The 13726-nt window shown below is 37.7% G+C and overlaps 2 protein-coding genes across 3 annotated transcripts in view; both read right to left on the reverse strand.

The window, feature by feature from the left end:
- Nucleotides 1–7056, reverse strand: part of med1 (mediator complex subunit 1) — a 97833-nt gene extending 90777 nt beyond the window's left edge. Inside the window, exon 1 of one of the 2 annotated variants that reach the window (XM_061966656.2) lies at nt 6914–7056. The gene's annotated coding sequence lies outside the window, so the exon portion shown is untranslated. Of the gene's footprint in view, nt 1–24; nt 71–6913 lie in introns of those variants that run through there. The other variant, XM_061966657.2, reaches the window with a different exon arrangement.
- Nucleotides 3102–13665, reverse strand: LOC140679150 (neurogenic differentiation factor 2-like). Its single transcript, XM_072914120.1, has 3 exons — nt 13556–13665; nt 7101–7283; nt 3102–4363 (listed from the first exon to the last, which is right to left on the reverse strand). The coding sequence occupies exons 2-3, from the start codon at nt 7268–7270 to the stop codon at nt 3334–3336; spliced, it is 1200 nt and encodes a 399-aa protein (XP_072770221.1). The 5' UTR covers nt 7271–7283; nt 13556–13665; the 3' UTR covers nt 3102–3333.
- Between the last annotated feature and the right edge of the window lie 61 nt (nt 13666–13726).

Raw genomic sequence — 13726 nt, forward strand, 5'->3', positions numbered from 1 at the left:
TGCAATGCACACACACACACTCACCTCATGAGCCACTTCATTAGGGACACCTGCACACTCATCTGATGAGATCCAATGCTATAAGTTGTGTTGTAAAAAAAAAAAAAGGAATATGACGAACACGCTATTTTGATTGGTTATTATTGCGGGCGACAGGGCACAGCATCACAAGAGGCCTTCCTAACATTCTGGCTACTGTGAGAGGCACAGAAAATTGGAAACAGTTTATGGAATCCAATAGAATAATAATTAGCCACAACGTGGACATTCACGTTTTTAAAGCAGCAGATTGGACATCAACAGCACCGAGTACTATCAGTGTATATATTTAAACACTATGGATGTATTTTGACACCAGCAATGCATTGTTAAAATACAGTTACACATAGGTCAAATTTGGTGTAATGCATGATACAAACTATTACGGCAAATATTAATAATGCACACACATTACATATCTGACAAGCATTATTCATTTACATTAAAAAGCTGCAGAATGGGACACACTTGTGTGATTGTGCGACATTCACAACTCTGCACCCGGAAAAATGTTAATAATCATACTTCTTTTTCCAGGTACAGTTAATGATGCTTCGTTTTTAGGAACCCCTAGTGCAAATACATCCATTATAATTTTTTCCTGGTGGCTTATTTCCATCATTTTTAATACGGAACATCACGTTTGCACAAGTCAGCATGTCCAAAAGAGAATAATCAGAAGGAATTATACGTACAATATCAGTCAATAGCATATTCCACAACGAAACTCTTATTTATTTATTGTAAAATGAGTCAGATGGACAATAAAGGCCTAGTTTTTAAAAATATGCCTTATTTATATGCATCCTGCATTGTTATTATTTTATGTTTATATTTTATGAATTAAGAGACATTTAGACAAAGTGACTCAATGTTCCACTTACAAATAAAAAATTAAAATCTCCAAATTTTAGAATGATTGAGGGGTCAAGATTCACATAAAAAAATGTTTTAAATACAATATTACAGAAAATGTCTAGTGTAACCCAAAAAGAGCGATTAATATTGAGTATCCCTTTTAAAAATCGTTCGTATGCTTTTTTTTTTTTTTTTTTAGACATTCAGCCTCCTGTGTTGCACGATGCAGAATAATGAACAGATGCTGGTGGAATTAGCAAAGAAATACCGGGGGCCTCCCACAAGGGCCACTCTTGGCAGGGGCCGCATGGCGCAGCTGGCAGCGTGGACGTGCATGCTTGCATGCTCGCCACCTCCTCCATGCAGAATGCTGTCTATATATACTATACTGGTGGCAATGCCAACTTAAAAACATTTTTTAATAACAGTTGGCGCCTGTATTTTGGCCCAAAAATAAACTTACTAAAGCTAAAATTATAAATGTGTTCTGCGCCCACCCCACCCCCATTTTTTTCGTTCCTTAATAAAGCAAATGAATTGATAATATAGATTAATGTACCATATCTTGTAATTTTATGTTCATTTCATGACTTTTTTTTTTTTTTTTTTTTTTTTACAATTAATTGTGTATTTACATCAATGCAAACTTCATAAATCCGAACACACACGCACTTTAGGCAAGCATTAAGTGTGAAATAAGCAGAAAAAAAGAAATAATTGTTGATTATTTATGACGTTCTTTTGGCATGTTTTTAATGTAAAAAGATTATTATATTTGGTTTATAACAAAACTTCAACATATTTTGTGTTGTTTGTTTTTACCATTCAGAGTTTTAAGTATTAGGAAATAAATTAAATTGCACTATTTTTTTTACTTTTACTGATGTAATGTAAAAACTTTTTTTTTAACCCTTTTGAAATTCAAATGTATTGTCAGTTACCAGAATTTGGAACATTTTAAAACATATGGCCATATTGTCATATTTTATGTTTCTAATGTGTAATAGCTGGACATGTTTAATTTTCAATTATACAGTAATTTAATCCATAAAGTTGCCTTTTTGAAATTGAAATTTGACCATACTAATTCATACATTGTAAAACGTCCTAAATGTCATGCATCCAGTTTTCTTTTATGGAAAAACTGGAATCTATTTATTACATTTTAAAAATTCAAATGTACGATTAATATGACCATTTGGAGTTTAATTATGAACATGTAATAAATTGTAAAGCATGTCGTCCATGCGGCAGTTTTGTATGTTTCTATGGAACATTCTGCACCCGCAGACCACCAGTAACATATGGGACCAAAGGCAGTGGTCCAACATCCCAACATTATTGATTGGAGAAATCAACACTAATGACATTGGTCTCATAATGAGGAATATAATAATGATCATAATAATAAAAAAAAGTAGCCTCTGTAAAGGCATTGTAAAAAATGCCCAAGATTGATAAAACGTGTCCTGCGTGCTGTAATGGTTTCTTTAATTATTTTTAAAGGAATAGGACGACTAATTTTCATATTAAAATATAAAAAAAAGTACACATATGAAGGCATAGGCCTTCATTGTGTATTCAAACAATACTAATAATGTCCTTACCTTTAAAAAGGAAATAAGGTAGCCAATTAGGGCATAATAAATGCAATCATATTTTCCCCACAGATTAAGAATTATTTAACGAGCAAAAGAAAAAACTTTAATTAAAAACAAGAATACGTAAAGGATTGAAATAACAAAAATAAGTGACTTGGCGTTTGTTAAAAAAAAAAAGAAGACATTTTTACCAGGCCAAGTTCACCAACACTTTGTAGTAATTCTAGGCTGTTTTTAAATGTGCATTTTAGGTCCCAACATTTCAAAAAAAAAAAGGAAAACATAAATGTTCGATAGAGACGTGAACGCACATTATTAAAGTTTTTTTTTTGTGTTCAATTTATTCCAGGTAACCCATGCATAATTAATTTCACACATGGAATTGTTCATCTAGGCATAAAACAATGCTCATTTTTAATATCGAATGACGTTTGCATTTCTTAATGAGTTGCAAAATCGAGTAAATCGATTACAATACAGCATGTATATAAAGCATATATACATATATATACATACACGTATATATACATATATGTATATATACGCATATATGTATATATATATATATATATATATATATATATATATATATATATAGTCATGTTCTTAAATGTTATTAATGGGAGAATGCGCACTACAGCAGATCATATCAGACAATTATAAAGCATTTCTTTGTTTTATTTGTGTATTTAGTCATATTACACGTGTTGTCATTTGGTTGCACACACAACACTGCACAATGAAGAAATGCATAACAGTATTATAGTAATCAGATTACAGGAGGAGACGTGTTCAAATTCAATGGAGTTCATCAATGATTGCAGGTTTTTTTTTTTCAGTTGTGGAAAAAGGCGCCCAGGTCCTCATAGGGCCCCTCGTGAAAGGGGGGGATGTTCTCCCGAGACCCCGAGGGGCCAAAGGGTAAACCTCGCCCGGGTCTGGAGTAATGCATGGAGTAGTGATAGTTCCGCTCCGTGTCGCACTCCTGTTGCTTCATGCAGCCTGCTGCTGCAGGGCTGTGTTGGCCCTCGTAGTCCGGGCTGATGTAGTCCGGGGACGTGCCTCCAGGGGGGTACGGCGCCTCGTAGCCGGGGCCGTACGAGTGTGCCCGCGGGTTGGCACCGGCGGCTTGGTAGCTGGGGCTGGACAAGCGGCACCGGTAGGAGCCGTACGGGTGCACGGAGAAGGGGGATCCCGGCATGTGGAAGCGAGCAGAGTCCGGCTCGGTGAGGAAATTGCGGGTGTTGAGCTGCAGACAGCCGGCCACCAGGTTGGTGGTGGGCTGGGAGAGGCCTTTGCACAACATCTGCACGTAGTTCACCACGTCGGGACGCTTCCCGTTGCGCAGGATCTCGCCTAAGGCCAGGATGTAGTTCTTGGCCAGACGCAGCGTCTCGATCTTGGACAGTTTCTGGGTCTTGGAGTAGCAAGGGACCACCTTGCGCAGATTGTCCAGGGCCGAGTTCAGGTCGTGCATGCGCGTGCGCTCCCGGGCGTTGGCCTTGACTCTGCGCACGCGGGAGCGCTCCACCCGCGCCGGGTTCATCTTGCGCTTCTTTGGGCCGCGCTTCTTGGGCTTGTCCCCGCCCCCCTCCTCATCCTCACCCCCTTCCTCAGCATCCCCCTCCTCCTCCTCATCCTCCTCCTCCTCCTCCTCCTCATCATCCTCGTCGTCGTCCGCCATCTCGGACTCGGCTCGACTGCTGCCCCCCCGCGGCTCGTCCAGCTCGTCCTCCCCTGCCAGGTGATGACCGGACTTGACTTTGCCGTCCTGGCTGTCCGCCTCGGCCCAGTCCGCCGCCAGCCTCTGGACGTCCGGCAGGACCTCACTGAACAGACGGCTCAACATTGTCGTGGGTTCACACCTGCAAAGAGAGGCGGTCCACGCAGCCTTTTTACTCACGTCTGTGTTGCCTTTGAAATGAGAATGAGGATGATGAAGATGAGGATGAGGATGAGATGGTTTCGGCACATTCATTAGGTACACCTGCACAATCCCATAAAAAAACAATCCCCAAAATCTGCCTTTTCACATAGATAATGACGCTCATTTTGATGCAAAAATGCGCATTATTTGTTATACGGGTGTCCAAAGTGTGACCAGGGGGCCATTTACGGCTCGCAGCTAATTTGTTAACGGGCCGCGGCACATTCTAAAAACATTATTTAAAAATAAAAAATAAAAAACACCACATTAAAAGTTGTATAAAAGAGCAAACAGGTATTGTGACAAGAACAAGTTGAAATGCATCGATTTGGTTTAAAAAAAAATTGAAAACATAAAATTGGCCCCTGCATCCTTTGATATTCCAGTATGTGGCCCTCAATGAAACAAGTTTGGACACCTAATGAGTGCTTGTAATATTTTAGTAATGTCAGCAAAAATGAAAATCATCGAAGGTGGCATTTTGATACAGCTCCAAACTTTTCTTGCTTTCAACATGTGGTGCACAAAAAATTTGATTCACATCTGAATCCCGATTTAAATTATTTCTTACGTTTAAAAAAATCGATTTAAAAATAAATATACACTCATATATATATATATATATATATATATATATATATATATATATATATATGTGTATATATGTATATATATATGTATATATATATATATATATATATATATATATATATATATATATATATATATATATATATGAGTGTATATTTATTTTTAAATCGATTTTTTAGATGCAGAATCCCTTTTTAAAAATACGTTTTTAGACCACTTTTAAGCAACCAGGAGTATTTCTTACCTGTAACCTGTTTTTAAAAATGTCATTATAATACTTTTTTTCCCCTTGCCCTTTTATTGGCTCTGAACCGAGGATGTCGTCGTGGCTTGTGCAGCCCTTTGAGACACTTGTGATTTAGGGCTACATAAATAAACATTGATTGCTCCAGCGCCCCCCGTGACCCCAAAAGGGAATAAGCGGTAGAAAATGGATGGATGGATGATTGATTGATTGACATTGAGAGTCTGATTGAATCGAAACTAGTGTTGAATCGAGAATCGACTCTGAATCAAATCGCCATCCCAGGAATCGGATCAAACCATTAAGTGTCCAAAGACTCACACCCATATATACTTTTAACAGAGATGAAGCAAACACTTTTATTAAGCATTTTGCTGTATTGATTATTAACTGTTTCTATACTTTTATTTTTTTAATGTGCTATAGAAATAAAGTTTGAATTTAAAGGGGTGCTCCAAAGTCTAGCATAGGGCCATTTTAGGCTTGCAGCTCATTTTTTATTGCCCTGCAGTACATTTGAAAAGATTAAATCACTATTAAAAAAAAAAAAAAAGAATAAAACAATTATTTAAAAAGAGGGAGGAAAGAGCAACAAGGTATAATGTAAAGAGAAAAATTAGTATTTTTCTTGAAATATATATAATTTATTATCATATTTCAATAAACTCACACATTCTCACTGCAGGTAGAAAATTGGGGCACACCTGCCTTATACAGATGTACCTGATGTTTTTGCTGGTGCGTATGCATATCGTTTTTAATCTAAACGTTTTAACAGTTTGGTTCCGTGTGGCCCGTGTAGGAGGGCCGCTGAGAAATGGTCCCTGGTGGACGTTTAGGGTGGCGAAAAATAAATGAGTCTGTTGCCCACAGCCACAAAAGTGGACCACATGATACATAAAATATGCCAAAAATGAGGGGAACATTTGGAACAGGGGTGTCCAAAGAGCGGCCCGGGGAGCTCTTTTTTATTATTGGCTCAAGGCACATTGCATAGAAATAAAACCAAACAAAAGATCTAGAAAAAAAAAGCTTAAATGTTGCTACTAATAATAATAATAACATGAAGCTTGGTCTTTATATGTAATTTGAAAGAAAAAAAATTATGTTTATAAAATAAAATAAAAATATATCCTGGGTGGAAAGTTTGGACACCCATGACTTAGAGGATGTGTTTAAAATAATAATCCTGAAGGTCATTTGTGCCTTAAAAGCAGGAATGAGGAACACAAGTTGTTTGTCTGTGCAATTAGCAAACAAATCATCTGACATCATTTCATTTAAATTAAATTAATATAAAGCCAACTCTCTGAAGAGATGCTCTCCAGTGTGCACTTCCATCCCCCCCGCTACCTGATATCCTCAGCATAAAGTAATTAATGCCAGCATATATCTTGTCAATTATCATGCATGCATCCCTGAGGAGAGTTCAACCCCCACAGACCTGCTGTTACACTCATATTTCTCTATTTCCCAAATAAATCCGCTTTTGTTCCTGCAAAATGTGCATGACTGACAGCGGCGGGGAAGTGATGAAGAGCGGAGACGAAGAAGAGGTAAAAAGAGGACATATGTTGAGCAAAGAGAAACAGGTAAAATCTCGCTGACGGTGGCATCGCAACAAAGAAACTTGTGTGAGATTTGGAAGCCTACCTGAGGTTTGTTTACACCATCTCTCTCCGGGCGCGGCGGCGATGCGTTCTGCGAGGCGGATCTTTGCTGTGTGTGTGTTCCGCTCTCGCCTGCCTTCCCTCCCTCTACTCTTTCCTCCTCCTCCTCTGCGGCCACCCTGCCTCTGTCTGCAGCCCCAGACGCGTGGAGGGAGGACTGCACGGGTGACTTGCATAGCAGGCTGCGATGCCAGGCCCATATGGCTGGCACGTCATTGGCAAGAGCCATCACATGAGAGCCCGTGATTGACATGCGGCCGCATTCACAGAGACTGGCTTTCCCCCTGGGGTGGGTGGGGTGGTGGTGGCGGCGGTGGTGGGGGAGAGAAGAACTCGCCATCTGTCACCGGGCGCTGAAAGAGAAAAATGAAATAAGCGGTAAATGACAAACACGCACGTTAAAAAATAAATAAAAAATGACTGCTTCTGTTTGAGAAGGGTCTTCTTAATACAGAATGTATAGTAATCCATTTCAATAAGGATGATGCTACTTGCACTGTACAAGATTGATTAAGACTAATTCACACTATCATAAGGTATTAATGTAACAGTACTGGAACTGTACTGCATCATATTGTGAACTGTCTCTCATATTTTGCTTATGCAGCAATCTGTTTGTGTTTGATACACATTTGCACCTCATATTTATTAGTCGTACATAATACCATAATATCACAGTATAGTATCGTATCTCTGTTTCTTATGGTGTCTTGAAGTTTGGTATAGCACAGTACATTTTAGGGGTACAATATGATATAGTGTAGTATAGCACTGCATAGTTAGTATAATATGGTTGAGTAAAACAGAACATGTTATAGTACAGTGTAGGATTTAATCATAATAGGGTATAGTACAGCACGATACAGTTCAGTGGTATAGTTGAACATTATTTAGTGTAGCACAGAGAAGTATTCTGTATAGTACAGCCTAGCGCATTGCAAGTTAGTGTATAATAGTGAAGTATAGAACTATTAGGTACATAATGCATCGTGGTAATTACATTATAGAATGCTGTATAGATATATAGTCCTGGGTATGACGTTAAACTACATCCAGGCATGAGATGGGAGGTTGTGTGTGGGGTTAGTGAGTCCCAACTAACGTCTATAAAATGCACACAAAGAACCGTTTGCACCTTCTCTTGTGACTGGCGGGCGGTCAGCGCCATAAAGCTGAGCGGGTCCCTGGGTAATTGGGGCGCGGACAACCAACAGGACAGACTAAGTTCAACAGCCCAGTAAGGCAATTAGTCTAGGAGAAGGATCTCTGATAGAAAATACCCCTTCCAACCCAGCGTGGAAGGTGTAGGCCAGGGGTCTGCAACCCGCGGCTCTAGAGCCGCATGCGGCTCTTTCATGCCTCTGCCGTGGCTCCCTTTGGCTTTGAAACCGAATGTCAACAAATAATGGTTACTTGATTTATTATATTTCATTTTATTTAGTTTATTTTAATTTAACAGTTGTTATTTTGGAGAGTTCTGGGATCTTGTCATATGAAAATAAAACACCTTTTAATATATTGTCGATGGAAATGTATGTTAGAGCCCTATGCGACATCTCTTGCTGCCATGCAATTGTATTGTTTTTAGCGGTCAACCCCTAACAATGGACGGATCAAAAAAGAGAAACATTGAATTTATTTACATTTTTATTAATTTGCTGTTTTTATTGATGAGTAGGTAGTTGTTTTAAATTTTTCGTCAAATGAATATTCCGCAGTCGTATGCCTTCAGAACATTGGAATGAGTTGATTTTTTATTTTTTTATTCATTAATAAGGGAAGGAACAGTGTATTTTTTTCTAATGTTCACAATAATTTGATGATTTGCTTCGTTATACCCAGAAATAAATCAAATAAGTGCTTATTTTCATAAGTCCTATAGCACAAGTGTAAGGAAACTATAAGTGGTGTTATCGTCATTTTAGGAATCTAACAGAGTTCGCGGCTTTAGGTGGGTTTTATTTGGGGGGAAATGGGCTCCATTGGCTCTTTGTATGCTGAAGGTTGCCGACCCCTGGTGTAGGCTAATAACCACCATGAAAAGTACGCCAAGAAGACGGCCCCCAGTCCCCAGCAGTTCCAGAAGGAACAGTGCAGTGGCAGGGAGCAGCTAGAGATCGTTCACTATGGCAGAAACATGCTGAGGCTTTCGTCCAGCAGTGGACTGACAACGGCTGATGATGATAGATATATAGTACTGTAGTACCATGAATTGATTAACGTGGACCCGACTTAAACAAGTTGAAAAACTTATTCGGGTGTTACCATTTAGTGGTCAATTGTACGGAATATGTACTGTACTGTGAAATCTACTAATAAAAGTTTCAATCAATCAATAAAAAGGACAAGGTATAGTACAGTAAAGCTTGTTATAGTATAGTTATGTGTAGTACAGTTTAGTGGTATAGTTTAGCACAGTAAAGTATGGTTTAGTATTGTTTAGAGGAGTAAAGTTTAGAGGTATAGCATAGTATAGCACAGTAAATGATGATGTAGTATAGTTTAGTGCAAGGGTTCTTAATCTTTTTGACCTCGGGGCCCAACTTTTCCACTTCAGAGGGGTCTGGGGCCCACTCAAATATTAACAATGAATTAGCAATCTTACTCTTGATTTTATTCAATACTTATATTTAACTACATTTACAAATGTTATGAAACCATGTGTTAATCAGAAAGAGTATTATCAAGGCTTAGGTCAGGCTGATTACAAAAATAAATACTAATCAAATATACTGCAAAAGAAGGAACTCATGAAAATCGATACAAAATCAATTTACATAGAATTAATCAGTGCTAAATTAAATACATTCTAACTAAATTAATAATACCGATTAAAAACTGTCAATAAAATTTGAGTGCAAATGAAAGTGCAACTTCACCACTTTAGTCATTGTTTTTGCGCTCAAGAAATTTTGCGATGACTTTAGCTCCAGACTTCATCTGTTTGAGATTGTCATTATTGCCACAAGTGGTGGAAACATGTACTACAACTCAGTATTGCGCAGCCCATACGGACCACAGCTGATAAACAGATATCTTTTTGGTGGCCCTTGAAGGGTTAAGAAACACTGGTTTAGTAAAGTACTTTTTAGTAGTATAGTTTAACACAGTAAAGTATGGCGTTGTATAGTTTAGTGGAGTACTTTTTAGTGGTATTGTTTGGCACAGTTAAGTATGGTATAGCACAGGGGTTCTTAGCCTTTTTGACCTCGGGGCCCAACTTTTTCCATTACAGAGGGCTCCGGGGCCCACTCAAATATTAACACTGAATTAGTAATCTAACACTTGATTTTAATCTTATTCTTTAACTTACTTTAATTGGGTAAAACTTGTCAAATAATATGAAACCATGTGTTCATCACAAAGATTATTACCAAGGGTTAGGTCAGGCTGATTAGAAAAAAATAATACGAATCAAATATACTGCAAAAGAAAGAACTCATAAAAACTATGACAAATACATTTACAAGTAATTACGCGGTGCTAAAATAAATACATTCACACTCAATGAATAATACAATTAAAGTGCACAATTTTTGCACGCTAGAAATGTTTCTATGACTCTAGCTCCAGACTTCTTCTTGTTTGTTTGATATTGTCATTACTGCCACAAGTGGTGGAAAAGTGTATTACAGCCGAATACCGCTGCAGCCCATACAGACCACAGCTGAGAAACATATGTTTTTTGGCGGCCATCTAGAAGGCGGTCGCGGGCCAACAATGGGCCTATGGTTAAAAACACTGGTATAGCATAATTTTGCAAAGTATAAGTATGGTATGGGGGGTGTATGATGTGTGGTCATAAAATATGTATTCTGATGTATGTTCTTCACAGAAAATGAGCCAAAGTCAGTGAGTCTCAGTTTGAAAAATTAATTAATTTTATCATTTTTGTTTTAATAAAATATCAAAACGGGTCCCACAGACCCGAACACCACACAAGGGTTAAGACACATTATTAGTAGTTAACAATTTATTATTTGCGTAATTGTATGTGCATTCATTTTATGGTCATTTTTCACGAGTCCCTCCTTTTCCAGTATATTTGATTGTATTTATTTTTGTAATCAGCCTGACCTAAGCATTGATATTAATCTTTGTGATCAACACATTGTCATATCATTTGACCAGGTGCATCCTGTTAAACTGTAAGTAGGTTAGATATAATTAATAAATATGATTTAAATCAAGAGTTAGATTACTAATTCAGTTCATCTTTGAGTGGACCCCGAACCCCACGGTAGAGGAAAATTCGGGCCCCTGTGGTATAGTATAGTTTAGTGAAGTACTTTTTACTGGTATAGTTTAGCACAGTAAAGTATGGAATAATATTGTTTAGCGTAGTGTAGTACACTTCGAATTTTACGGCTTTACTCTATATATTTTCAAAATACGTTTATTAAAATCACATCATGGTTCCTCGCTATTACACGTTGGACGGTGCCATTTCATTAGTCAAAAGAGGGATATTTAAGAAAATTTTACATATTTTGGGCCTAAATTGAGCTTTTTCTAGCATAAAAATGTCTAAATAAACTTAAAATAACAAATCTAAGATACTGTGCTATATTGCACAGCAGATCATCATCAGTATTGAACACGTTTCAATATGTTCACAGGTTAGTAGTTGAGTCTGTATTACTGTAAAGTACAGTATATCTTATTTTCTGTTATCATGATATTGTGTAAAATGAGTATAAATGTAACTATAGCGGTGTTAGTTCATGTCCAAAAGTCTCTAACGATGTTAAAACCTGTATTTAAAAGGTCAGGTTTTAATGCTTTAGCTTTGAAAATATTTGGTTTATAATTAATAGTTCCTACTTTGCAGAAGATCACTAGTTGCTGTCGCCTCCAATGATTGTAGTATTAACAACTGAAGTAGAACATAATATAGTACAGGACAGAACTGTAAAGAATACTGGAATAAAGTATAGGACAATACAGTTTAGTGGTATAATATAACAGTGTTGTATAGTGTAGTGCTAGCACAAGGTAGTCTATTATAGTATAAAACAATATATTATTGCCAAAGCATGAAATTGTACTGTACTATAATATAGTATATTTGGGAGGTGTTTCTAATATTTTTGTACATTTAGCAGCTAAGCAAGGCAACCAAAATATTACAAAAAGTTAAGTATGATACTGCAAATTCCTCCACACACCTTATTATGGCATACATACACAGAAATATATATGTACTATTTGTGTATATATTCTCAAACAACACAAAAGTAACACCGTATTAGTGCAATGAATATTTCTATGACCGTGTTAATGAGATTTAAAGACGATGAATACAAGGTTTAAATGAGAATTTAGTGATTATTCTGGAACGATCCCCACAGAGGTGATGACAAGTTGCCTTGACAGGAACAGGAAATGCACACAATAAGGCGGCCGCCATAAAGATGGGATGTCAGGGTGCAATTGCCTAAACGACTCAATTGAACCGAGGTAAAGCTCTCCGCCCTTTTGCGCTTCGGAACTTGCCAAGCCTGGCACGGCTGCCTTGGGGTGAGCTGGCTGGGGCCGAAAGTGGCACGGGCACAGATTGCAGGCACAAGACAGGAGGGAGAGGAATACCAAATAGACACAGAAGGAATCATTCACACAAAGGACAGCTTGATGTTTATATTTAGTACATTAAATATGCTGTCTTTGCACACATTCACCATGCCACTGAAGAATTTACACTAACCACAATTATAATCACATTGCTAAATCAGCGCCTTTCTGACACTCACTGACAATCAAAACCCCTAACTTTTATATTTGCATTTTGTGTTACACGTCTGCAAAATAACATTTTATATTACCTTTGCAGAGGCATAATTGCTGTTGCAGCTCCGTGCACAGGAGATAATGGGTGTACCTAATAAAGTGGCATATGAGACAGAACAGTTGGAATGCAATTAAGTATCAAAAGTAGATAAAACAACAAGACTAGTCACAAATGTATTTGATATTGTAACATTAACATGAATTCACTTTATTTTAGGTGATTTATTATTATTTAAATGTATTTTAGTGGTGGGTGACATCTAGCGGTGACAGAACGTTAGTGCAGCTTAATGTGAAGACGTGTCTTGAGCCTGACACTATAAAATGGCGACCTCTGGTGGCAAACTAAAAAACGCCATATTTATCTTCAAATGTCTTGGTAAAAAAATGGATTCGTTTCTTGATGTTTATCAAATATTTTAAACAGGAGCAGACATTTTCTATCTTTAGAAACAACAGCAAAGGGACGCAAAAAATGGCGCGCAAACCCTAACCCGGAAACGAATCCCAAGTATTGAACTTCGCTCACTCGCTAGCGTTTAAATAAAAAAAATGTAGTTTTGAAACAAAACCTTGCGTTTGAGTGGTCCGCGTTGTTAAACACGCAGTTGTTGAAAGATAACTTAACGTAAATAACACAATTATCGAGTCAATTAGTAGTATTACAGGTACTCTCGTATACTATAAGTCGTTGGGCGTCACTCCATCGGACACTTCAAAGCACGTGTTTCTCTTGTGTATTAAAGTAGTGTAAGACACGTTTAGATATAAATAATGTTTATACAGACACTCTTACCTTACAAAAAACATTTTCGACCACTGCTTGTGTTTTACTTACATCGAGAGGACAGGTGAAGGCATCCCCTCAAATAAGCACCCCTAGGGTCCTACCGCCCTCTAAATTCATATATTTTCTTAACCACTGCGCACAGCTTGATCCTGGGTCGTAAAGTCCGCCGTTTTAAAGAGCACCTGCTGCCATATTCTGTATGACGTCAACAGCTGCAGC

This window comes from Nerophis lumbriciformis, linkage group LG11 (assembly GCF_033978685.3).
Source record: "Nerophis lumbriciformis linkage group LG11, RoL_Nlum_v2.1, whole genome shotgun sequence".
NCBI classification, from domain to species: Eukaryota; Metazoa; Chordata; class Actinopteri; order Syngnathiformes; family Syngnathidae; genus Nerophis; species Nerophis lumbriciformis.